General features: G+C 33.2%; 4 protein-coding genes across 6 annotated transcripts; 2 read left to right on the forward strand and 2 right to left on the reverse strand.

Annotated features, from left to right (window-relative positions):
- Window positions 1-268: 268 nt before the first annotated feature.
- On the reverse strand, window positions 269-3,487 carry LOC114176999 (putative glucose-6-phosphate 1-epimerase). 3 transcript variants are annotated; one of them, XM_028062212.2, is made up of 9 exons: window positions 3,164-3,487; window positions 2,500-2,637; window positions 2,164-2,238; window positions 1,989-2,045; window positions 1,679-1,839; window positions 1,214-1,348; window positions 1,002-1,104; window positions 813-915; window positions 269-734 (listed from the first exon to the last, which is right to left on the reverse strand). In XM_028062212.2, the coding sequence occupies exons 2-9, from the start codon at window positions 2,608-2,610 to the stop codon at window positions 535-537; spliced, it is 945 nt and encodes a 314-aa protein (XP_027918013.1). In that variant the 5' UTR covers window positions 2,611-2,637; window positions 3,164-3,487; the 3' UTR covers window positions 269-534. The 3 variants fall into 3 exon arrangements, with proteins under 3 accessions (XP_027918013.1, XP_027918014.1, XP_027918012.2); XM_028062213.2 differs by lacking the exon at window positions 3,164-3,487 and adding an exon at window positions 2,787-2,805; XM_028062211.2 differs by lacking the exon at window positions 3,164-3,487 and having other exon boundaries at window positions 269-704.
- Window positions 3,488-6,758: 3,271 nt separating this feature from the next.
- Window positions 6,759-10,661, forward strand: LOC114175383 (V-type proton ATPase subunit E-like). Its single transcript, XM_028060154.2, has 6 exons — window positions 6,759-6,979; window positions 7,049-7,149; window positions 7,895-8,075; window positions 9,137-9,333; window positions 9,588-9,687; window positions 10,281-10,661. Exons 1-6 carry the CDS (start codon window positions 6,878-6,880, stop codon window positions 10,314-10,316), a joined length of 717 nt encoding a protein of 238 aa, XP_027915955.1. The 5' UTR covers window positions 6,759-6,877; the 3' UTR covers window positions 10,317-10,661.
- A 5,046-nt stretch (window positions 10,662-15,707) lies between these two features.
- Window positions 15,708-17,465, forward strand: LOC114177488 (6-phosphogluconate dehydrogenase, decarboxylating 3, chloroplastic). The gene has a single exon (XM_028062856.2). It carries the CDS (start codon window positions 15,819-15,821, stop codon window positions 17,304-17,306), a length of 1,488 nt encoding a protein of 495 aa, XP_027918657.1. The 5' UTR covers window positions 15,708-15,818; the 3' UTR covers window positions 17,307-17,465.
- Window positions 17,466-18,594: 1,129 nt separating this feature from the next.
- Window positions 18,595-19,917, reverse strand: LOC114178302 (uncharacterized). Its single transcript, XM_028064129.2, has one exon. It carries the CDS (start codon window positions 19,615-19,617, stop codon window positions 18,730-18,732), a length of 888 nt encoding a protein of 295 aa, XP_027919930.1. The 5' UTR covers window positions 19,618-19,917; the 3' UTR covers window positions 18,595-18,729.
- Window positions 19,918-25,237: the final 5,320 nt, after the last annotated feature.

Genomic DNA, 25,237 nt, shown 5'->3' on the forward strand with positions numbered 1-25,237 from the left:
AAGGACACTCAGACAGAACATATCCCTACAAACATTATCAGAATTATATGTAAGGTGAATGTGAATTTTATGCTCACTTCACTTAATAATTAACATGTATCTTATTTGCGAAATCAACATGAACCATTCAAATCAAATGTGTCGATGGATAATACTAGTACTAAGCCAATCCTTGGTTTTAAAAAAGAAATCATTTTTCGTAACACCTTTCAATTTGGTTTTCGTACAATCAAGAAATTGCATAAGAGTGACCAACCTAAACAGAAAGTTTAAAATTCACATATTTTACTTCAATAAATATATCACAGTAAGTTTGAGAGTATGCATAGAGAGGTTTACCATCAGCCAAAAAGAATGCTGGATGGTATGTTATGTTTTAGTTAGTTTATGAGACAACTTGAGCACATGCATGCCTCAGATACTTTTTGTCAAACAAAATAAAACTTGAATTGTGAAGACAGAAAACATTGAAACTACTCCACCTAAGATTGATTCCACTTTATGACCATATCTTCATACCAAATTCATGTCATATCAAGTGGAAGGGACCACAGAGAGGTCCAAGCGCCCCGTCCATTCTTCACCTGGCTTCAACGTGATTGGTTTCTCTATCGCTGCACCATCCACGCACACCATCTGTTTGTACTCTTCATCCCCCAAATCCACTATCGCCTTGGACTTTTTCTCCCACGGATTCCAAACAACTATGCAACACCAAACTTGGTTAGTTTCACCTGTTACATTGCGTACCAAAATTTCACTAACCTACCAACATCATTCACCATTTCATTTGGAAGTGCAAGGAACCATACCAACATCTGGGAGTCCTTCCTTTCTTATGACAATTGTCTGCTTCTTTTCGTGGTCCAGAACAGCCACCCCACTGCCACCAGAATCAAGATACACTCGATCCACCTGATACATCCCGACAATAACATAAAAATAATCAATGTCACACTATTTCAACAATAACAGAACCAGGTCCTGAGTTGTTGTCTCACCTCTGATTCAAACGTCAATGCATCTCCTTGTTCTGTGAAGCGTTCTTGGTTGTGCAAGTTGTCTAGATAGTCTAGAGTTTCCAATCCTTCCACCCTCACTTCACTGCCAATGATTGTCAGAGATTATCGTGCTTGTTCAAATATTGCATATTGCAAATACTAGAAAATTACTTATGTAAAATTGATCACCATGATCACATTTAGTCACGAACCTGATATCAGAGACAGAGTAATATGTATGGTACGCAAAGGAGAAACTGAAGGGCTTGCTATTGACGTTCCTGACGCGAGAAATCAGAGTCAAATATCCATTTCCTGCCAAAGAGACCCTTAACCGAAGTTCGAAGCTGGACAAAATACTCCAGATCAGTATCTCAAATATTAGGAGATTCAACCGACAATTTAGGTGGGATGCCAAAAAACATGATAAAACTACCCATGTTTGCGATTGAGGTCCCCCACATGTGGTTGGGGTCTCGGCACTTACGCCAACAATTCATTTACTTTTTATTTTTCTTGCGATGTGAATTCTTGGACTGATTCGAGTTTTCGACAAGAAAGTGTCATAATTTAGCATATTTCCTCACAATTTATGTTCATGTTTTTCTTGTCTATATTCAAAAGATAAAGTGTGGGTTCGGAGTAAGTAAACACATAATATGCATTTAATTTCGAACCTATGTGGCCATATTTTCAGATCATCTTCGGTTGGTTTGAGCAGCAAATCAATATGGGCTTTTTCACCGGAATCAGTGGGTAACGGTGGAGGATTTTGATCGATTACCCATATTTTGTTCCTGGCAAACCCATGATGCTCTAATGATCCACGGTTTCTGAACTGGAAAAATAAAATTACAAGAAATCAAAGAAAAAAAAAAAACCTTGTTTATCTAACTCTGTGTATGTAAGTTTTTCTGTTACTTATTCTTGGGCTATGAATATGTGCAATTTACTTTTACAAAGTATTATTCGACATTCAAATTATACCTGAGGGAAACAGATAGCAATTCCTCCTCGTAATGGTTTGAGAGGGCTTATGATTGCCTGAGAAAGAAAAACACCACATATACAGAGAAAATTACATCCTCAATTAAAAGCTAATTAAATAATTGATGAGTCTAAAACAAAACAAAAAAAAAGTAAAAAAGCTAATTATGTTTACCTTACTACTAGTGAACAAAAGCTCCTCGCCACGTTCCCATTTCCATGAAAGAACCTGCCCTCCGTGCAAACTAACCTAAAAGTGTCACCCACGCTAACATCAATTTATGAAAACAGTTATTTCAGAATCAAAAAGGAAAGAAATCACTATATCTTCTGGGATGGCATGATCTGGGTAATTTCTATCTGACACATAATGACATTTTAAAGCTCGTATACAAGTTTCAAAAACATGTAAAGTAGAAATTGATCTCAACACATAATCATTTACTATACAACAATTTCTGCAAAAAAGGTGGTGAATGTAAACGATTAGTGAGAGTTAAAAGAATCTGACCCTTGCCGAGGCTCCTCGATGGTTCCGCAGAACCACTAGGCCTATTCCATTCCTATCCTTGGTAATTTCAACCGCTCTTATATCATCACTTCCAGCCCCAGAATGATTCATGTCCAAACTCTTCGCTGATTGTGTAAACTGAAGAAGCAAGAAACGGTATCAGTATCACTATTCTCGATCCCTTTAAGCGTAGGAGTTCAAAGCTGCTTCCCGTGATGATAGGAAAAAAAAGATTAACAAGTTCAGCTGCACGAAGCAGGTGAAAAACCACGGGTTTCCCATCACACCTTCCTCGTGAAAAAACCAAGTTATCCCACGAAAATTGATACCAAAATCGCAACTTTTCAACTACCAACTACCTTCATCCTTAATCTTATCTAATAACCCGTAGTAAGGGTCAATTCTCGAACTACGGTCAAACACAGACGCATGAAACAATAATGGCTGTGATTGCTATCTGAATTTGTACTATGTACCAACGGAAACAGCTACCATGGTAAAAACAGGTGTTAATGATATCCAAATTCCAATTCTTCCAGTTATACAATCCAAAAATAACCTCATTCAAACAGAGTTTCACTCATAGCCCTCGAATTAAACATGTGATCATGAGTATTATAATAATCAAATTAAGCTAACAATGAGAAACCAAAAAATTATTTACCTAAAACTCAAGCAAGCAGAGTTGAAGTAGAAGGGTTCCGAGTTTCAACCCCTGCTGTGAATAACTGTAATATGATTATGAACATGTGACTGCAATAACAGACTTAACTACCCGGTTATTTAACAGTGTCTGAGTTTTGTTTTTAAAGGAGCTCGTAGTAGGCATAATTTAAGCTTCAACAATGGTCTCCTTCTGTTTTTTTTACAGAAATTATATAGATTATGGACCATTCAAGTAAGTAAGTACTAGAGGCCTAAGCCAATTGCTGGTGATGGTAGAATTATGGAATGATGGAAATAACCATCAATCATTCGGACACTGAAGATAGTGACTCGAAGTCATACCCTTAATTAGATTGCAGTGGACCTAACATGCAATTGACACCATGGTCACTTTTTGAGTCTGTAAAATTATCTTATGCTAGAAAAGAGAGGAAGAACTATGGTTGTACTTCTCATTCACAATGTGGGTTGAAGGAGAAAATTTGTGAATGAGAAAAAGGAAGATTGGGTTGGGATGGGAGCGAGGGCCTTATCCTTCGGCATTGGTACACTTTCTGGTTCGACATGCATGAAAGTGATATGACAAAAAATAAATACAATAGAAAAATTAACTCGTGGACATGATTGCCTCTTGAAAACCACATTCCTGACACTTGCCTGCTGCTAATCGCATGTGGTCCAATAATCGACATGTCCACCTCACACTTTATTGACTAGTTTATAATTTTACATACACAAATGAGAATTAAATCTTTATTGAAAGTGACAAAATTATATCATGTAGATTCAGACTTTAGAACAGAATATTTTGGACCCCAACTGCATTCTCACTTTACCGTATATAATAATTTGTTCTCAGGGAAATTTTATCGCGTTAAAATCCATTTTTTACAAGCCAAATAGCACAAGCTGAGCCCCTTAGGCAACTTTGACAAGTGCTCTTTGAGTTTCTTTTTGCCCCTCCTATTTAAATGCAAAATTATAATTCGACTCATTCCAATGTATGAAACACGTTATTTCAAACTTACGGTATTAAATTTTAGGTGATATATCAAACAGTTATGTTGATTGGATTAAAAAGTCAGAACACATCACATGTAATTTAAAACAGTTCATCTTTTTATTCTTTCTTTTAGTTTTGGAAAACGTATTCCATAAATTATTAAAGTATAAGAATTTTTATTTGAAATTTTGGAAATAGAATGAATTCCAATTTCACATATATTTAAAGAAAAAAACATATTTAATTCAATATTTTAATATAAAAAACTATTTGTCAAGTGAATACAAAGGAGTGTCAAAGAAAGATTGTTGGATGGAAAAACATTTTGGCAAGTTACATAATTAGATTTAATGTTATTTTTTCATTTCAAGAAGAAATACAATGAAATAAAAACTATTTTGTGTTGTTATCACCGAACATTAAAAATGTATTATCTTAATACTTTAAAAAAAAAATTAGTATATTTTAAAATTTAGTGACCACGATTTATTTTGAAGATGAAGCAAAAAAAATCAAAAAAATACACAGCAAAAAATATAAATTCTACGTCTTTAATGTTCTTTAAGAATTTTATATTTCAATAAAATAGGATACATGTCTATCTAATTTCTCCACTCAATATAATTATTTAACTTCTCCACTTAAAACAATGTAAACATATATTCTTTTAATTTTAAAAGCATTATTTTAAAATTATATTTTTTAAATAGTATTATTTAAATTAAAAGATGGGATACAAACACGAGAATGCGTGTTTTTTTATAGCATTACATCGTAACAATTATTTATTTATATAATATTTTTCATTTTATCTTAATAAAATTTTAAAAATTATATTATAAAATTTACCAACATAAGAATAAAGAAAAATAGAAACCAACTTAAAATATAGTAAATTAAAAAAACGAAAGAATCAGCATCTAAACTAAAAGAAAAATAATAAATAATAATAAAATCTATTTTTTTATAATTATAATTATAATTTTATTTTATTTTAAAAAAGTAAACAACACGTATATTTTCCCTAGTATATTATTAAAGAAAAATATAAGATCACATGGCAAAAAGATATAAACAGATACACAATGTTTGTATTTGAATCAGCTTTTAGTAAAAAAATATAAAATCTCCTATTCATTAAATAAAATCAGTTCCCTAATATTTATTTTAAAATATTTGTATTAGTAAATTCACGCAAAAGTAAAATTAGATTCAGATTTCAAGTAAAATAAAACTTAAAATTTAACAACTTAAATGAAATAAATATGGTGGAGAAAAAACTCATTAAAGGTTGGTTAATTTAATAAAAAAAAATGTTTCAACAAGTGAATACATACTTCAAATTTATAATACGGCTAAAAAGTCAAATATTTTAGAGTAAATAGAATGTTTACAATATTGCAAAGAATATACATTCGATTATTTTTAGTCCTTATTTTACAGTTCATTCCACTCAAAATTAGAATCTTTAGAAAAACAGAGATGTAAAACGTTTTTACATTATCATAAATCATATATTTTAAGTTTGCTTATTTTTACCAGAATATCTCAAAAAACATATGAATAATAATGACATAAAATATATATTTGTATTTCAATGTAACAAATATTTTTTTCTTAAAACTTATAAGCGTTTTGTATGTATTCTCAATGGAAAATTCTTATATATCATTTCACTATAAATAATTGTTTGAGTTGAGTTCGTTTCTTTCCGTTGAGTAGAACTTTCAAATATTAGACTAATAAGAAGACTCAACAAAAAAGAATAAATTAATTAAAAATATGACACAAGTAATATAAATAAATGATGTTAGCAAATTAATTTGAAATTTAATACAAAATCACATTAAATTGATCAAATCATTGATAAAATTTGTGATTGAATTACTTGAATTTTTTTATACCAAGTATTTATTAATTTTGTTAGAAAACTCCATTATCCATTTTAGTGGATCTTTTTCTTTTAATCATACTTTCTTATCTATAACTAGCATAGGTGCGGATAGCGCATGTGTGTATGTATTTCTTACATATACATAATATTATATTAGTAGGTAATGATATTATAATATTATTAAGTTAATATATAAAATAAAATTATATTTATTAGAAAAAAAAAGTAGAATATATCAGTAAAGATAATGGTTGATAAATAGGAAAAAAAAGAATAAATAGATATAGACGATTTTATACAAAATTTGTAAAAATAACGGTCAATTTTTAAAAATTTAATAAATAATTATATTTTAAAGGATAAAATTAAAATTTTGAAATTGTGGACTAAAAAGAGGAAATCCTCTTTATTTATTGTTATAGATAATAAACATGAAATTCAATTAAAAAAAAAAAACCCTTAGTAAAGTATTACTTGAATAAAAAAACGCTAATAAATTATATCGATAGTTTAAGTTGTGCAACTTGATTTAATCAAATTAATATTGATAAAATGAATTGATCTATTGGATTTATAATATTCTTATTTTTAAATTTATAATATTCTTATTTTTAAAGTAATAATTATAAAAACTAATAAATTTATATTAATAAAAAATCACCCATAAACTAAAATATGTATTTAAAATGTTAACACGAAGGTACATAAATAAGAGGTGAGCTGTTGTGGGTTGGGGGCAGAGAGAGAATCCGTATCAAGTTCAATCGTCTACGAAGTTTCCGGTGGTGAATAGTCTCTGAGAATCGTCTCTGAAAATGAACGACGCAGATGTCTCCAGGCAAATCCAGCAGATGGTGCGGTTCATCCGCCAGGAAGCAGAGGAAAAAGCCAACGAGATCTCTGTCTCCGCCGAAGAGGTATCTCTTCATTGTACGGTTTTTTCCTCTTTCGATTTCTAATTCATTCTCTCAAAACGAATCCTGCAGGAATTCAATATCGAGAAGCTGCAGTTGGTTGAAGCCGAGAAGAAGAAGATCAGGCAAGAGTACGAACGAAAAGAGCGCCAAGTGGAAATTCGCAAGAAGATGTAACTTCTAACTACCTTTCTATCCCTTTTTTTTATATTGTTTTTGTCTCTGTTAGTTTGAAATTCATTAGGATTGTTCGTCAGCTGGCATTACTTGAAATCAAATTCTGGAGACCAAGTCTTAGTCGTATAGATCTTGATCCTTGCTTGTGATAATACTGCAATGTCTATTTACTGTGATTACTGGTACAGCAAAAGCTTTATAGAACCAGATTCAGTGCAATCAGTCCAGTTATTTTTTCTTGTGATCACTCATTCGGTGTATTTATAATTGAACTGCTTCGAAGTGTTTTTAGTACTACAATATGACTTGTCAGATCTTAATTGAACAGTTCCGAATTGCTGAATTCGCGAATGCATGCAATTTAGATCACTTGTGAAATAGCCTACTGGATCCTTGTCGTCTTTTCGTAATATTCAATAAAAACAATAATTAATGTTAGTTCCATTTTTTTATTTTTGCATTTGGAAAATGTGGCCATAGGTTTTGGTTTAGTCTCTTTTATTTACTTATTTACTTTGTTTGGGTTTGAATAGTTGATGTTCAATTTCCTTCAAGCTACTGACATCTGTGCAAATTACTTGAAGTCAAGGATATTGTCGAAGTTTGATGAATGAGATTGAGGGTTTAGTTCAGATAGACGTATTTTTAAAACACAGATCTGAGTGTTGTTCTTCAAAGTGGCAAAAACAGTGCTGCTTGTGATAGTTTATGTTTTAAGGCACAATTCACTGTTTGTTGCAGTGAGTACTCGATGCAGCTGAATGCTTCTCGAATTAAAGTTCTTCAAGCTCAGGATGACGTGATCAGTTCCATGAAAGAAGCTGCATCCAAGGAACTTTTGAGTGTGAGTCATCATCATGATTGGACTATTACTCATCATGATCATGTGTACAGAAACCTTCTTAAAGATCTCATTGTTCAGGTCAGTTAAATGTTTAGTATGTTACACCTACTTATGGTTCGATACTTTTATTTTACTGTTTTCCAAGTATTGATATCAGATTGTTGTTTACATTTTTTTAGTAAAGCCTTGCACAGAGACAAATGTTATGGTTATTTATTTATTGTACCTCTGTTTTGTGTTATTTGTGATGATGCCACAACATTGTATCTATAACTAATATTTTCATTGCTAATTGCTATTACCTGGAGACGCCATCGTATCAACGTCAGTGATTTTTTTGTGATAGGAACTCGGGCATTACGAGATGCTTGGTGGAATATTTAAGTGTTTGGTTCTCTTCTCTTAATACCTAGTCTTTTAGGGTGGGTTCCCCAAATGCGTGGATAGTTATCAATTCGTATCAGCAAAGGTTGTTGGTTTCTTGGACGGGGGCTATCTATGGAGGGTTTTGATTAACAAGGAAGTTGAGTGAAGTTCAGCAAATGAAGTGTCATAGAATGAAAGCTACCAAAATGTCTACTCTTAGGAGTGGTGCTATGATAGGGTATTATGGAATGCCAAAGTCCCATATGAAGTAGTATGGGATGTGTAGTGGAGTATTTAAGTGATTGGTTCTCTCCCCTTAATACTTAGATTTTTAGGACGGGTTTCCAAGTGCCTGGGTACAGTTGATTGAATCATTACTATTTCTTGATTCCTGACATGGAACCAACCTTGTTCTCCATATTGTGTTCAATGGCATGGGTTCAATTCCTGTTCTAACCTCTTACCCATACCTGGTCAACCTGACCTTTTTAAGCCTTTATAATGATACGTTCTGTTAGACTGCTGTTTACAGATCACCTTCTATGCATAAGTATATGTAATGTTTGGGTACATTTTGAGTCATAACTATTTCCTGCTTCCTGACATGGGAACCTTTGGTCTCCGTGGTTTGTTTGATGGCATGGGTTCAATTCCTGCCCTACATGACCTTTTTAAACCTTTGTAATGATACATTCTGCTAGATTGCTGTTTATAGATCACCTTCTATGCTTGTATGTGTACTTGAAATATAATGTAAGGGCTGTGTGTTGCAGTGTTTGCTAAGACTGAAAGAACCTTCTGTCTTATTGAGATGTCGGAAAGAGGATCTGCACTTGGTAGAGCATGTGCTGGATTCTGCAGCACAGGAGTATGCTGACAAAGCAAATGTTGATCCCCCAGAGATCATTGTTGACAATCAAGTCTATCTTCCTCCTGGACCCAGTCATCATAATGCTCATGATATCTACTGGTAAAGTTGTGTTACAATTAAATCATAACTAATTGTTCAGAGATTTACTTTCTTACCCTATGCTTTACTTTTTTCCTCTTGGTTAATTATAATTTAACATTGTCTTATGAGAAAAGCATCACTTTTAAATATTCTGTACGTAGTAATTCATACCCACAACAATTAATGATTCTTCTGAAAATCGGATTAGCTGCTTAGATATTTAAATTTCAGTTGTATTGTAGCACACCTGATTTTTTTTTGTTGATATTCAGTTCTGGTGGCGTGGTGCTAGCTTCTCGTGATGGAAAGATTGTGTGTGAAAATACTCTTGATGCACGACTTGATGTAGTGTTTCGTAAAAAGCTCCCTGAGGTAAATTTTTTGTGCGTAGTAATTCTTATTCTGTGATATGTATCCTCGATGTTAGATATTTTCTGCTGAGTTGTTTATGCAGTTGACTTCCATATTATTTCCAAGTAGAAAAGTGGAGTTGTTTTTTTTAGATATTGAAACTTTGACACTGAAATTAAAAAAAAAAAAAAAAATAAGGGAAACTTCAGGCAAATCATTTGCTCTGATGGCCTCCACCTAGGACAAGTAACCTTGCTATTGCTCTCACTCAAATAACTTCGGTGTAGCATTATGTTTCACATCTCAATTTACGTATTTTCTTGGGTAGTGCTATCCAGTTAATTCCACAAACACATATACATCGTAAACCCTTTAATCCAATTCATTATTTGCCAACTTTCTCTCTAGTATGTTTACTTTTGCATATTCTTTAGGATGATAAATTTGGTTAGTCATTAGATAGGTTGAAATTATGATAGCCAACATTCTTCTTTGTTTTATTTATTTTTTTCTTCTTGGGAAAGGGTGAAGGGGTATAATTATTTTGAGATGATGAGCTGGTAAATCATGTCAAACGATTAGATTCTTATGAAGTTTCTTTCTCCTTGTTGCAGATCCGAAAGCAGCTCTTTGGACAAGTTGTTGCTTGAGGTTTTCAATTGTATTGTTTCGTTACCCCTAGAGATTGTTTATATCCCGAAGTATAAGCTTGTCTTGGACCTGAATAGCTTTCGGACCGTTGAATTATAATTATTGTCTTTTGAATAACACCATTTATTGTTATTTCAGTTGCTCCCATATAGATTATGATGGGGGCATGTGGTGTTCTAAAATTTCTTTAGTGATTATTGCTATCACCGTGACTATAAGTGTTTGCTCTGGCCCATTGCTGCTTTGAGCTTACTGGTATCATGTAGCATATATATAAACATTGAACACCAGTACATTACTGTCAACATTGCGACAGAAATATAACTGTTCTCTTGTCGTATCTAGTACAAGTATAAAAAAAACGAGTGGAGATAGTGAATTTTCGGGTTCATGTAATGGGGGATGAGAATTGGACTGCATTCAACGAGTAATTTCATTCCTATGGATTAACACTTCTGATATAGACCATTGTAAATAAATTTACATGACCTGGCGGTGATTACAAATAGTCACTAAAAATATCTTTAATTAAATATATTTTTCATGCATTAGTACAGGTTGTGCATTAATTTTATGAAAATATAAGAAATAAAGATGTAAATCTGAGGAGTAAAATAAATTTATAAATAATATACATTTTTATGTGTATTATAAAATTGATTTAGTTCGGTTGGTGTTCGAAATCAAATAAGAGAAATCCAATAAAAGAATTATATATATATATATATATATATATATATATATATATATATATATATATATTGATTGGCTTTCTATTATTCAGTTTTGAATTGATTTATTTGTATTTGTGTTTTTAGTTACCCTAAATCTTGCATGCCATGAGTTTAATCATTCTTGATAATACTAATTTTTTTATAAATTAGTTTGTACAAAAAGTTTAAACGCTCCTTATTATACTAGATTGTACATCATTTTGTATAAAAAGTTTAATCATTCTTTCTTGTACACCATTTTATATAAATAAATTATTCATTTTCTTATTAAATGTTGCACACCGATCTACTAAAAGAGTTAAAATGCTTTTTATTTTACTAAAACTTGTATACTAATTTATATGAAGAGCTTGAGAGGTTTTGATTTGGACCAAATGTTTGGACCAATTTAGTCTTTTATCCTTTAAAATATGTAGATTTAGTCATTTTAATCAAATTTTGTTAGGTTTATTTGACGTTTTGTATGCATTTCAGAATTGTATTTGAGTTGTTTATACGGTTTGACACATTTTTACTTTAATGTTAAGTCAAATACTATTATGAAATACGCTTGAAGGATTAAATTTGATTAACAAAATTTGATTAAAAAGACTAAATTCACGTATTTCGAAAGATGAAGAAGTAAATTGGTTCAAAGTTTTAAAATCTAATTCCAAAATTTACTGAGAGACCGGGGACCAAAAACATATTTAACCTTCAGAAAATTAATTTACATCATAACTTTTATCCATTAACATGATAATGATACAAAGCATAAGTGACTAGCTGTATACTAGAATTATAAGTGTGGTAAATGCATGAGTTACATGTAAAAGTATGAATAATGCTACACTTTAAAATGCATAAGCAATCAAATTTTATCTAAAAATGTTTACGATGTTTATACACGAATTTGTATGAAAATATTTTAGAATGTAGTTTTTCAACGAGTTCTTAATCATGAGAGAAAAAATATATATAAAGATAGGTTTCTTCATGTTACAAATTTCGAATGCTCATGGGTGTTTGACGAAATAGATTATTACACGTTTGAGTTTTTTTTATTTAATTTTTTTATTTTTTTTTATTTTTTTTAATAGATGTTCCATATTTTTGCTGAATTTTTGACATTTGTGAGGCCTCAATGGTCCACTATGTTGTTGCCAAAAAATGTTCAAAATGTTAGGGTGCGTGAGAAATCACTTCTTAAAAATGTCACTTTTTAAATTTTTAATCATAAATAAAGATATATCAGCTTATTATTTAGTAACTCCGATTAAAATTGTTCTTATTAAAATAAAATGAGATCTAAACTCATAAATAAAAGTATATTAGCTTATTATTTAATAACTCTGAATAAAATTAGTTATTAAAACAAAATGATATCTAAACTTATTTATTCCATACACGCTAAAGTAAAACATTTGAAGAATTTAATTATATGTTGGGTTTTTTTATTCGTTTTATATTTTAAAATATATTAAAAACATTTTTAAATTGATAATATTAGTGTATTGGACAATATAAAAAAAATTATTTTAAAGTATTAGTTTTCCACCGAGTTATATCTTATAGTATTTTTTAGAAGTTACTTTGTCTTCATAAAAGTAGATAACTTATAAAATTTGTCTACTACTTAAACAAAATTTTACTCATATCCCCGGTTTGGGAGCTTATATATCCACTCATATCCGAGATATTCAAAATATAATTTGAATATTTTTAAATTAGTTTTAAAAATATACTAGTAAAACATTGAGATTTTTTTAAGTTTTAGTTTTTCACCGAGTTATATCTTGGTATTTTTTAAAAGTTAATTTGTCTTCGTACAAGTAAAGAATTCATGTAAGAAACATTCAGGTGCTTAAACAAAATTTTACTCATATTCCAAAATATACTTTAAATATTTTATAAATTAATGTTATAAATATGTCATTTGATAATTATATAAATATTAAAACCTAACAAATTTATTATCTTTCTATTTATCTCTCATACCGTATAATATCGAAGTGATCTCAACTAAAATCAAAATTGTCTTATGTAAGGTCGACTTCATCTCGGTTAGGACCAAGCGGTTACACACGAGCAATGATCATTTCAGGTCAAGATTAATGTAGAGGGTCAGTCCAATCAGGTAAAGACCTAAAATAATGAGATATGTAAAGGACATTGGTTTCTAGGTAAAAAGCATCTTGAAATCTATTCACATTGGGTTACCTTAACCATATCAACTGACTTGAGTGTTAGAGTGTTTGCAGATACCCACCTTCTTTGGCTCATTCAAGGATTACAAAAGGACATCTTGGACAGTAAAACAGGGATATATCAGATCTTGTAGGACAATTAGGTTCTATACGAAAACATTTAGCTCCCACCATGGGACCGAGATGTACTTGGAAAAGATGGTATCCACAATGAACACGACAAGGGATATTAATATTGCAAATCAAAATTCAACATTGATGTTAAATATGCAAAGGCAATTAGACAAGATGAATAGAAGAAATGAATAGGAAATGAATGCTTGCACAAAGGAGAATGAGAGGGTGTAAAGACAACAGGAGGAAACATCTCAAAACACTGAGACTTCACATCGGTAGAGAACAATGGATGAAGAGGACACCACTCTGAGGGGAGGAGGATCATGAGTGAACATTGTTACTAATCACACTTTTGCCGGGAGGGGCACTTCATGGCGTCATCCCTTATAGGATGGGATCATGGAGGTAGAGCTTTCTCTAGGCTATAAGGGTCTTACTCCATGGACCAATATGATGACAACACAAATTGAGACGATCATGTTGACGTCTTTGTGACATAAGTAGAGTTGTACACATCAGATGATGTCATCTTATTTCGGGCTTTCCCCACATCTTTGAAAGTTCTAACTCTAAGTTGGTTTACTTATCTCCCTCCCAATTCCATATATTACTTTGAGACGTTGGTCACTCGTTTTGGTGTACAGTTTGCTACCAAAAGACCTCATCATCTTACCTCCTTGGCTTTAGTCAACATTCAGCAAGAGAAGGACGAATCGTTATGAGTGTTTATGGAACATTTTGACAAAGTTACATTGAATATACGCAACCTTAAACCAGATGTGACACTGCATCATCTCATCATTATGCTTATGATGAGACTATGACTTTTTGTTAACAACTTATGCAAGAAATTTGTAACAAATATGGACATGGTCCAAACTAAGTTGTTAAATCTATGCAAATGAAAGATGTGAGAGAATTCTGAAATGTTACTATAGCATATACTAATTACAATAGACCTTTTAAGACATCCTTTTATATTAGTAAAGCAAGACACCACTTTCAAACTTTCACGCTTTCCTATTTAACGTGTATGGACCATATTAAAATTCGTATCTGAACCGATATTCAATATGATATCCATATATTTTTATTAAAATAATTATGATGGTGTTCAAAATATATATATATATATATATATATTAAAAAAGATTGTTATATCACTATTCATAATAGTAACAACTAAAAAAAAACTGTGTAATAACACTTCCGTAGTCAAATTGTTGTGTTCAAATACATTCGGATGTAAATATAGTTGATTATCTTCATCTTATTGATTTGACTTTTAAAATCGAATTAAAACAATAGTGAATTACACAAAAGATAAAAACCCAAACAAGTAGAGCACATAAATATATGATAACTAAAATTTGAACTGAATAAAAATTCTATTTATCATAACGAAAAAGAAAAACTCGTATAGCAATTATATGAATTTTAAGTTTGGAATGTTTGTGTTCGAAATACTCATAACAATATAAATTAGTTACTATCTAGTAAATCAATTTTATAGCCAAGATACTAATATACATTATTTTGATGTAATATTACAAGATAATTATATCATCATTATTTATATTTTATATCTGGACATGACTGAAAAGAGTCAATATAATGATATCTTATCAACTTATACGCTCTTACATTTAACCTTATGGTATTATTTTACAACTTTTATACTTAAATATTGAAGTCTTATTTCCGTTTAATTACACTCACAAACATAAAACTTCAAAAGTTTTATTTCATTAACTATTTTAGTAGAGACATTTAAATGGTAATAAGAATTACATGCATTTCTTTCAACTTCTTAAAGGATAATAGCAGTGAATTATTATATTAAGAATTTGAATATATAACAATTTATTTATAAGAAATTCTTTCATAAAATGTTTCAAATTGTAGTTTTTGAATTTTTGAAAATCTTCTAGAAATTAGGATAAAAGAAGTGTGTGATATATGTAAAGTCCAACTTTTTATTTTACAATTGTAAATCATCTCAGAAGTTACATAAATATGAAATCACAGTCAACATAAGAGTAGTTTAAGAAAAAGGTAGCGACCAAAGAGGTTTGACCAGGAGATATAAAAAATATCTGGGTTGACTGGATTAACAAAACGATGTCGTTTGATCGAGGAGGAAATTCCCATTGACACGTCTTGGAGGCAACGTCGTCTACGGCACCTCCTCGTTGGTGGTTAAGTCACTGTCCTTTCACTCCCTCGACGGGTCCGCCAATCTCACCAACCCAAACAAAAGCCCATAAAAAGCCCTCATTCCTCCTCTTGCTTAACTAAACCCTCTTTTACTAATTAGATAATAATAATAATAAATAATAAATTAATAATTAACAGAAGCAAAGCCACCAGGTTTATATCTACAAAGACACTTACTCAGACATAACTGCATACTCCAACATCACTTGACAAACCTCAAACCACCACTCTCACCAACTCTTTTGGAATGGAGTCAGCAGCTCTGTCGCGCATAGGCCTGGCGGGCCTGGCCGTCATGGGCCAGAACCTAGCCCTAAACATTGCGGAGAAGGGCTTCCCCATCTCCGTCTACAACCGTACGGCCTCCAAAGTCGACGAGACCGTAGATCGGGCCCGCAACGAGGGCTCCCTCCCGCTCACGGGCCAGTACACCCCTCGTGACTTCGTCCTATCCATCCAGCGCCCCAGATCCGTCATCATCCTCGTCAAGGCCGGCGCCCCCGTCGACCAAACCATCGCCGCCCTCTCCGACCACCTGGAGCCCGGCGACTGCATCATCGACGGCGGAAACGAGTGGTATGAGAACACCGAACGCCGCATCAGCAACGTCGCCGAAAAAGGCCTCCTCTACCTCGGCATGGGCGTCTCCGGCGGCGAAGACGGCGCGCGCAACGGGCCCTCCCTCATGCCCGGCGGTTCCCACACCGCCTACACCAACGTCCAGGACATCCTCCACAAAGTCGCTGCGCAGGTCGAGGACGGCCCCTGCGTCACTTACATCGGCGAGGGGGGTTCTGGGAACTTCGTGAAGATGGTCCACAACGGAATCGAATACGGAGACATGCAACTCATCTCGGAGGCTTACGACGTGTTGAAGCACGTTGGTGGCCTGTCGAATTCCGAGCTTGCGGATATCTTCGCAGAGTGGAACAGAGGGGAGCTTGAGAGTTTCTTGATTGAAATCACTGCGGATATTTTTAAAGTGAAGGATGAGGATGGTGAAGGGTTTTTGGTGGATAAGATTTTGGACAAGACAGGGATGAAGGGGACGGGAAAATGGACGGTGCAGCAGGCGGCGGAGCTGTCGATAGCAGCGCCCACGATTGCGGCGTCGTTGGATTGCCGGTATTTAAGCGGGTTAAAGGAGGAGAGGGAGAGTGCTGCGACGGTGTTGAAGGAGGCGGGGTTGAGTGAGGAATTGGGGAAGACTGGTGTGAGTGGGGTGGATAAGAAGAGATTGATTGATGATGTAAGACAGGCTTTGTATGCTTCAAAGATTTGTAGCTATGCTCAGGGGATGAATTTGTTGAGGGCCAAGAGTAATGAGAAAGGGTGGAACTTGAATTTGGGGGAATTGGCTAGGATTTGGAAGGGAGGGTGCATCATAAGGGCGGTGTTCTTGGACAGAATCAAGAAGGCTTATCAGAGGAACCCTAATTTGGCTAGTTTGATAGTGGACCCGGAGTTTGCTAGGGAAATGGTGCAGAGGCAGGCTGCGTGGAGGCGGGTTGTGGGGTTGGCGGTTTCGGCTGGGATTAGTACTCCGGGAATGTGTGCTAGTCTTGCTTACTTTGATACCTATCGGAGGGCGAGGCTTCCGGCGAACCTTGTTCAGGCTCAGAGGGACTTGTTTGGGGCGCATACCTATGAGAGGGTTGATCGCCCTGGGGCTTTCCACACCGAGTGGACAAAGCTTGCACGCAAAAGTGGGACTGGAGTTGGTGCTCTCAATTGATGATGAGTTTTGGTTGTTTCACTGTTAGTCCTGCAGTGCAGCGTTTGAGTTATAATTGTTTGTTTCTATGAGGATCTTTGGTAGGCAGAGCAACTATTGTTTTCTTGCTATAACTGCTTTGGCTCTTTAATAAAACGAAGGCATGTCATTTGGCTTCCAGGGGCTTTTTGCTTTGGTAGAGTACAAGTTGTTGATGTTCTTGTCAAGTGTATATTTGTTTGAAATTAGAGTTATAATTGCATTTCTGGATTTGATTTATTTTATGTATGTGCATGTATTGATGGTTGCTTGATTCTCTGAAGTAACACTGTAGAAGAAGATATTGATCCTTGAATTTAATATTTTATGTGAAACATATTCAAGAGTTTCTTAACAAAATATGATGAGAATTGTGTTGACTCCTGTAAAGCAAGAAGCGTTTTAGAATCTTTAAGTATCAAGAAAATGATGGTTGATATTTCTATGTATTCATAATTTCTTGTGCAAGTGATATATCTATTTTTTTCTGTAACCAGGGGTATCTAAACTTCTATTACACTCCTTCTGTCTCTCTGTAACATGATTGGTCCATTTTGGAACGAAAGTACTTTTCTGTTGCGATTTCACATTTAAGGCGAATATTGGATCAAAACCTTGGTTAAGGGACCTAATCGCCAAACCATTTATGCATTTGATATTGATGGTTGATTGAAATTGCCACTTTAGTTTATAGAAAGAGATGCACGTGGTATAGGCGTTTGGTCCTTGTAATTTGTTTGAACAAATTCATGAATTTCTTGATAAAATATGATGAGATTTGTGTTGAAGATTCATGCATCAAGTCAACTGTGTTAGAAACATCAAATAAAGCTTTAATGCATCTTGGTTTCCTGTTTATATTGTTTTAGGTGATTTTGGTGTATGTGCTGAAGGATGTTCACTTTTTCTCGCTTTGTAACTTTGCATGTTTGTGCACTGTAAGGTTTTGTGCTTCTTGTCGTGCCTTGGTGACCATGTTTTTTATTTTTACCTTTTGTTAAATGAAAGCCTGCTTTATATTGCTTTTCTTTGGGCAACCTTGTGGAGGTAGGACTCAGTAATGCTTTTGTGATATTGTTTCTTTTGGAGTTTACGCAACCTTTTTTTTTCTTCAGTTTTACTAAGTTTAATGCTACACTTTACAGTTGTATGAGACTAATTAACAAAGGCAAATTGCGTCATGCCATTGAGAAACCCCGGGCAGAAAATATTTTATGGTACAAGATAGTTAAAAGACTAATTCTTGATGTATCTGTAAAGTATTCCTTCATTTGTAGTCAGAATCATGCTGTGTTCATTTCAGAGAATGAACGAACCTAGCTTGTTATACATTCACTGACCAAAGAGTATTAGCTAACTGACAAGGGTGATTGGGGAAAAGATTACAAGAGGAAAATGCAGTGAACTAAAGAACGCCGCACTCAAGAACTGGCTGAGTTCTTGTCACTGCTGCTGAGGGCATTTTACTATTGCCAACCCATCTACTTTCAAGAACCTGATCTTCATTGGCTTGTTTTTCCATTGCTTGAATCCTCTTGGTCTTGAGAAGTCTCATAGAAGAAAATCCCGCATAGCCAACTATAATGAAACCAAAAAATCCAACTACAAAGCCAATCACCCACAGATACCATCTCCCCCTCTTCTTTTCCAGTGGGAGTACTACCGAAAAGTGACCCTGGTCGCTTGAGTAACACACTCCAGGGGAACTCATCTGAGTAAGTTGAAATGTACCATTGGCATTGAAAGCTACACATCTCACCCTTGAGTTGATGTGAGCCCTACCCATAAGTGTGATGTTAGGAAATTGAATAGAAATAGGCTGTCCCATTGTGTTGAGAGTGAGGTTTCTTTCACTTGTGTCTGTTACATTTGAGGCATCGAAAACCAGAAAGCCAACAACAGAAGAGATGAGTGAGTAACCTGGCAAATTGTAGTAGAGGGTTGACCAGTTGCCCAGGTTTTGGTACACAATAGCCAACCTCTTGACATGGGGAATGGACACGGTTCTTGGTGGGATCCGAAAGTAGCTAAAGTTGGCACCTTTGTTCCAGAGCCTTCTGCTTCGAAGACGTACTACTGAAATATCCATACCAGACAGGTTCCTTGGAAGAAGAGCATCATACAGAGCACCTGTTTGAGGTCTGTGCTTGACCAGTGACCTGAAAGCAAAATCTTGAACCAAGGAATTCAATGATTCACTTGCAGGAGTGCTGTCCAAGCTGTGCACCAAGGAGCAGCAACACAACGTGAGAGGCAGCACCCAGATGAAATCCCAGTTCATACTGTATCCCATGAACACTTCAAACAAAGAACAGTGAAGACAAGATTGGAGGAATGGAAATGTGGCGATCTGTGTTAGGTCTTGTTGATCTGATTTGTTTAGTATAGAGGTCGTTGTGTATGTAAATATACCAAGCACCAAGTCCAATGATGTTTACTTTCCACAAAGAAGAAGCATGCTCAGGTTTGGGTCCCAACTACTGACTCCAGAGGGAAGAAAGGCTCAAAAAGTCGCAAACTAGGGTCATTCTGATTCTATCTTATGACCTAAGGGGCTATTTGGGCTTGTGCCTCTGAGAGAATCTTTGTTACTACAATGCCAGAAAGCATGCGTTGATTGCTCAATTTCTCCCCCGAAATGGGAGGCATATCTAGAAAATGGAAATCATGAATAATTCCACTAGGAAACCAAGGGCATTTCTTCCTCCACCCCCAAATTTTAACTTGCACCTCTATAAATTTCAAATTTCAAATTTACCCTCCTGAAATTAAATTCATTAGGCATTTACTGTGTTGGGTGTTGGAGTGTTTGTAAAAGTTGTGGTGTGCTTAGCTTAGCGGTGGTGCCTCGTGGTAGTTGTTGGAACATTCGAGGAATGGGAAAGAGGAGAAAAAAAGGACAAATCCGTCATTTTAGTATCTCCAAGGGGGATGCAGATTGAAATCATGTGGTACGTGAAGAAATGGCCGAAACCAAAATACCCAAACTTAGGCCCCTCAAGCAACAGAGATTTCCTCAGGGCGAATGAGGCATTTAGGCCCAAAAGATGCCAGCCCAAGAAACAGTAACATTGACAGAACTAGATTACAGACCTAAAATAAGGGCCAAGATTTGAGAGTTTCACCAAGCAAGCGTGGACAAATTCTCCATAAATACTTGAAAAAATTTGTTTTACTACAACTATAAGTATAAATTAATTTGTAAAAAATATTTCTTTTTAGTTTTTTACATTTAGTTTTAACTTTATATAAATTGATTTCAACTAATTAAAAATATTTTATTGTCTATAATGATCTTGTTGTGTTCAAACACACGGTCTCAAGTTGTTGTGATCTATAAAAAACATTGTTCATATAAGTGTTACTCGTAATAAAGGTGAGTATATGTTGAATTCGAATCAATCAAACTAAACCCATTTAATTAATCGCTTTTATTTCCAGCTTTTTCAGCTACCAAGTTAATGGATTGGTCGCAGGCCTAACAGTAATAAAAAAATGAAAAATATAATAAAATATGTATAAATTAATGAAATAATAAAATTTCATATAATGAAGCATAAAAATTAATATTTTTAACATTTTAATAAATATTCAAATACTGAAAAAGATCAAAATATACTGCCCCTTTATCGAGTAATAGTCATTCCAAATGTAACACTTAATTAAGGTTGTCATCACTTGTCATCCAATGCTAGTATAAAATACATTATTTGAATGAATTGAAATAAAAGAAGAAAAAAAACTGAGAAAAATAAAATAAGTAAACAGATATATACAATAAGTTGTCACATGGTAGGCCTAATATCAAAGGATGTGGTAGCCTTTTTAATCTTAAGGACTAAAAATTTAAGAGACTGTATAGTGATAGGCTGAATGCTAATAGAGAAAGAATAAAAGCACACTAAATGCTTTTAGTTTAAAAGTCTTCTTAATTCTTGACTGTAACAGATTATATATTGAATTAGCTAATGAAGCTGATTATTTTTTATAATTTTTGTAGAATATGTAATTATTCTTATATTCAACTTTTTATGGTTTATTTTTACTGAGTACGCTTGCGTTTGACTGGTATAAGAACAATAAAATTGTTACTGTAGATCCTATGGTCTAGCATGTGGACACATATATACATTAATGTTTGAAAACCATTATAAAAATTTTATAATAATAATAATGTAAAAATTGGATTGCATGCATTCCAGATTCACTATTTCGAAAAAGATTTATGTTTTATACATTTCAAAATGATGCTGGTGTGCCACTTTGGACGGTGGACAAAAGTCTATTGGTGCTGGCGTGGTTGGTGTTTGGGAAGATGGAGAAGTTTGTGCTGAGAAGGCCTTCGGAAGCTCTTTTATCATGGAAGAACACAAAGGGTAAGACCCTGTTTTGGTGACATTGGAACATCGGAGAAAATTAGATATAGTGACATAAAAGTAGTTCCTGCAAAAAGAGGTTCCTACGAAAACAAAGTTACGAATGTTGATATTCGGAGACCAATTCAACAAAACGGATATTAACATCCGTGTCAGAATTTAAAAGAATTTTTTATTCGAATATCGACACCGACGAACCAATTTAATAACAAAAAATCGAAGACATTCATAACGACATACACGTGTCACTCGGATGTGGATATCCGGTACTTATTGAATAAAATTGCATTCGATCCTAAAGTGGACAACTAATCCGTCTAGTTCATAAATCATACACAGATAGATCTAGAAAACACACGAATTAAAAATACAAACAAGCACTGGAAGCAAACAACCATTTAAGTTAAGTAGAAATTAGAAAGGAGAGTAGCTAGTTATTGGGTATGTGAGGAGAAGAAAAAAAGGAGAACTTGAATGGATGTGGGAAGAAAGAAAATGAGAAGTTGCGAATGTGAGAGTGTAGGCAAAACGGTGCAGAGCTAGGATTAACAAATTTGGTGTTGAAAACTTACAGCAAAACTAAGAGGGAGGGTGAATTGAGTTCTTAATAAAAATTATGTTTTTAAAATTTCCCTTTTTAATATTAAAGTTTAGTTAAAATTTTTTATTGTTTTTTTAATAAACACAATAAAATAAAGAGAGTAGAGAGAGAAATTTGCATAAGGTATTTATATAGGTTCGGATCAAAAAGACCCTACGTCCTATTGTTAATCTAAAAAAACGAGATTAACTTAATCACTAAAATAAATCACAACTACAATCACTGATAAGAAAGTTAGGGTTTGGAAACACCTATCTTTAATCACACAAGAGATGAAGGCACCTCCCTTAAGATCCACAAGGGATGAAAATAACTTCCTTGATTCACACAAAGAATGAACACCTCCTTTGAAACACACAAAGGATGACTAACTTCTCCTAACAATAGAAGCAACACTCAATCGCTCAAGATCTAACTTGATAAAAGTTATCGCTCTATCCACACTAGGTTTTTCAAAGCCTTCCCATAGAGAGTTCTCAAGACTTCTCTAACTTCTATATTTTGCAAAATGAAGTCTTACTTCCATTTATAAAAGCCTATTTAGAAATTAGGTTAAGAAGTTTCACTTCCATTTATAGAAGCCTATTTAGAAATTAGGTTAAAAATATGAAAAGATAAGTCATAACTGTTGTGATAATCGATTATCATAAGTGATAATCGATTATCACATAAACTTTTATAGAAACATTTTTCTCGTTGTGATAATCTATTATCACTCATGATAATATATTATCAACATGTAATCGATTATCACAAAGGATTTTCTCAAAAATCAGTTTTAACTAAGATAATCGATTATTATTAAGAATAATCGATTACTCCACTGAGCTTTGCAAATAAATAAAATTCGCCTGATGTTTACTGCTAAGGTTTTGCCTTTTTACAAGATCTAAACAACTAAACCCCTAAGTCTTCAATGTATCTCTTGAGTCGAAAGATTCTTTAAACTCTTCAACATTTTTCTATACATAATCATCAAGTATTCCATACTTCTTCGTAAGTCATCATCATCAAAACTCCTTGTTGAAGGAAGATATCCATAATTTTTTTTTTGTCAAAATTTGGGATGTGCCTCGGTTAATCTTTCGATAAATAGGAGAGAGAGAAAACTTAATTTATTTTAACGAAGGGGCAAACTAATCATTTACAAATGTTTTGAGGGTGTAGGAGAACTGAAGAAAGGTGCAAGGAGAAGAAGAAAAAAATGCAACAAGAAATAGCCCATTAAATAACTTGATGGGTCAAACTTGTTTGAGCTAGATGGGCCAATCGAGGACACGCTGGGCCCATGAAATGCTGGTGAAAGAAACCATCAACTATATTTCATAAGTACTATTTTGTAGGTTGTTTATTCCTTTAATTACCTTTTTTTTTCTTCCTGCACCCGATAAAGCTTAACTCAATTTTACCACTCATGAAAATTATTTCAAAAATCCCAATTTATGTATCCCACACTCTTCAATTTTGGTCTGTTCGTTATAATAATAATACAATAAATATTATAATACCAATAATAGTTGTACTACTAGTATTTCTATTAATAATAATACTAATAATAATACCTATACTAATATTAATATTGAAACTAATATTGATGATACCAATACTAATATTATTATTAATATCACTAATAATACTAATAGTAATACTAACCATAATAACATTACTAATTATAATAGTAATACCAATAGTTTAATATCGAGGAGAATGCTAACGAGTGTTATAAGAATCCTAGTTAAAGAATAATTAATGCATATTGATTTTATTATATTTTAAGGTCTCCACTAAAAGTATGTAATTAATTTTTTGTATATTGCAAAATTTATGTATTTATAATTAATAATTTAATATATTGAAATATTGTATATTTTTCTAAGGGGGATTTTGTTAAGTTAACAAAGATGTTGTACAAGTTATCAAATTAGAGAAAATAAATTTAATGAAGTCTTAAATTGATACTTTAATTTTTCTTTTGTCATTTAGTTGAAACTGACAAAAATTGTATTAATGAACTCGTTAATTAATTTTATGACATTTAGGAGTATTTTTGTGCTTTAAATATAATAAAATTGTATTGATGGTTATTATGTCAGATTTTATTTATTATTATAATTAACTATGAAATTTTACAAGATTAAATGTACATTAATCATTCTTAACCAATTCTCTTGGGACAATGGTTAACAAAATCTTAATATTAGTTAAGTAAGTAACATTTGAATATATAGGAAGGATCACGTAATGAGAAAGAGATGGTTAACGACAACGGTCAATTAGGGGGTTTTCTAGACCACGTTACAAAAGGGAATTTAGGATGTCAGGAAGCGATGAACGTAAAAGGATCATCGGAAGTGGAGAAAAGACATAAATTTTACAAGATTCAATGTATATTAATCATTCTTAACCAGGACTCTTAGGGCAATGGTTAACAAAATCTTAATATTAGTTAAGTAAGTAACATTTGAATATATGAGAAGGATCACATAATGAGAAAGAGATGGTTAACGACAATAGTCAATAAGGAAAGTTTTCTAGACCACGTTACAAAAGGGAATTTAGGAGGTCAGGAATCGATGAACGTAAAAGGATCATAGGAAGTGGAGAAAAGACAAATCACAACTTTGAATACTTTTGGCTAATCGATTTCGGTACCTTTTGACCATAACATTTTGGCACCCATCCTGAAGCTCAGTAAAACTCTTCCTGACGCTCAAATCTTTTTTCAACACAAAACTTCTTGTACAATTGGGTGAAACACGTCTCAATTGACGCATGTTGCTAATTTAACAGACAATTCCAATATCTTATGGAAACAATGCTTAAAGACCCGAGCTTACCCACACATAGTCTGTTATAAGAAAAAATGATTACACTGAGTCTTATAGTCTTAACACGAGAAGACAATTTGAAGCAATCAAAATTATCTAGGAAATTAA

This window comes from Vigna unguiculata, chromosome 3 (assembly GCF_037176805.1).
Source record: "Vigna unguiculata cultivar grain cowpea cultivar isolate G323 ecotype 2 chromosome 3, ASM3717680v1, whole genome shotgun sequence".
Taxonomy (NCBI): domain Eukaryota; kingdom Viridiplantae; phylum Streptophyta; class Magnoliopsida; order Fabales; family Fabaceae; genus Vigna; species Vigna unguiculata.

What these genes read in the sequence shown, in the direction of transcription:
- LOC114175383 (XM_028060154.2), top strand. Translation starts at nt 6,878, where the DNA reads ATGAACGACGCAGATGTCTCCAGGCAAATCCAGCAGATGGTGCGGTTC. An exon ending in GTGGAAATTCGCAAGAAGAT is followed by an intron (nt 7,150 to 7,894) that starts GTAACTTCTAAC and finishes TGTTTGTTGCAG; the next exon opens with TGAGTACTCGATGCAGCTGA. An exon ending in TTAAAGATCTCATTGTTCAG is followed by an intron (nt 8,076 to 9,136) that starts GTCAGTTAAATG and finishes TGTGTGTTGCAG; the next exon opens with TGTTTGCTAAGACTGAAAGA.
- LOC114176999 (XM_028062212.2), bottom strand. Translation starts at nt 2,610, where the DNA reads ATGAATCATTCTGGGGCTGGAAGTGATGATATAAGAGCGGTTGAAATT. An exon ending in TTTTGTTCACTAGTAGTAAG is followed by an intron (nt 2,046 to 2,163) that starts GTAAACATAATT and finishes TTTCTTTCTCAG; the next exon opens with GCAATCATAAGCCCTCTCAA. An exon ending in CTGAAAATATGGCCACATAG is followed by an intron (nt 1,349 to 1,678) that starts GTTCGAAATTAA and finishes TATTTTGTCCAG; the next exon opens with CTTCGAACTTCGGTTAAGGG.
- LOC114178302 (XM_028064129.2), bottom strand. Translation starts at nt 19,617, where the DNA reads ATGGGATACAGTATGAACTGGGATTTCATCTGGGTGCTGCCTCTCACG.
- LOC114177488 (XM_028062856.2), top strand. Translation starts at nt 15,819, where the DNA reads ATGGAGTCAGCAGCTCTGTCGCGCATAGGCCTGGCGGGCCTGGCCGTC.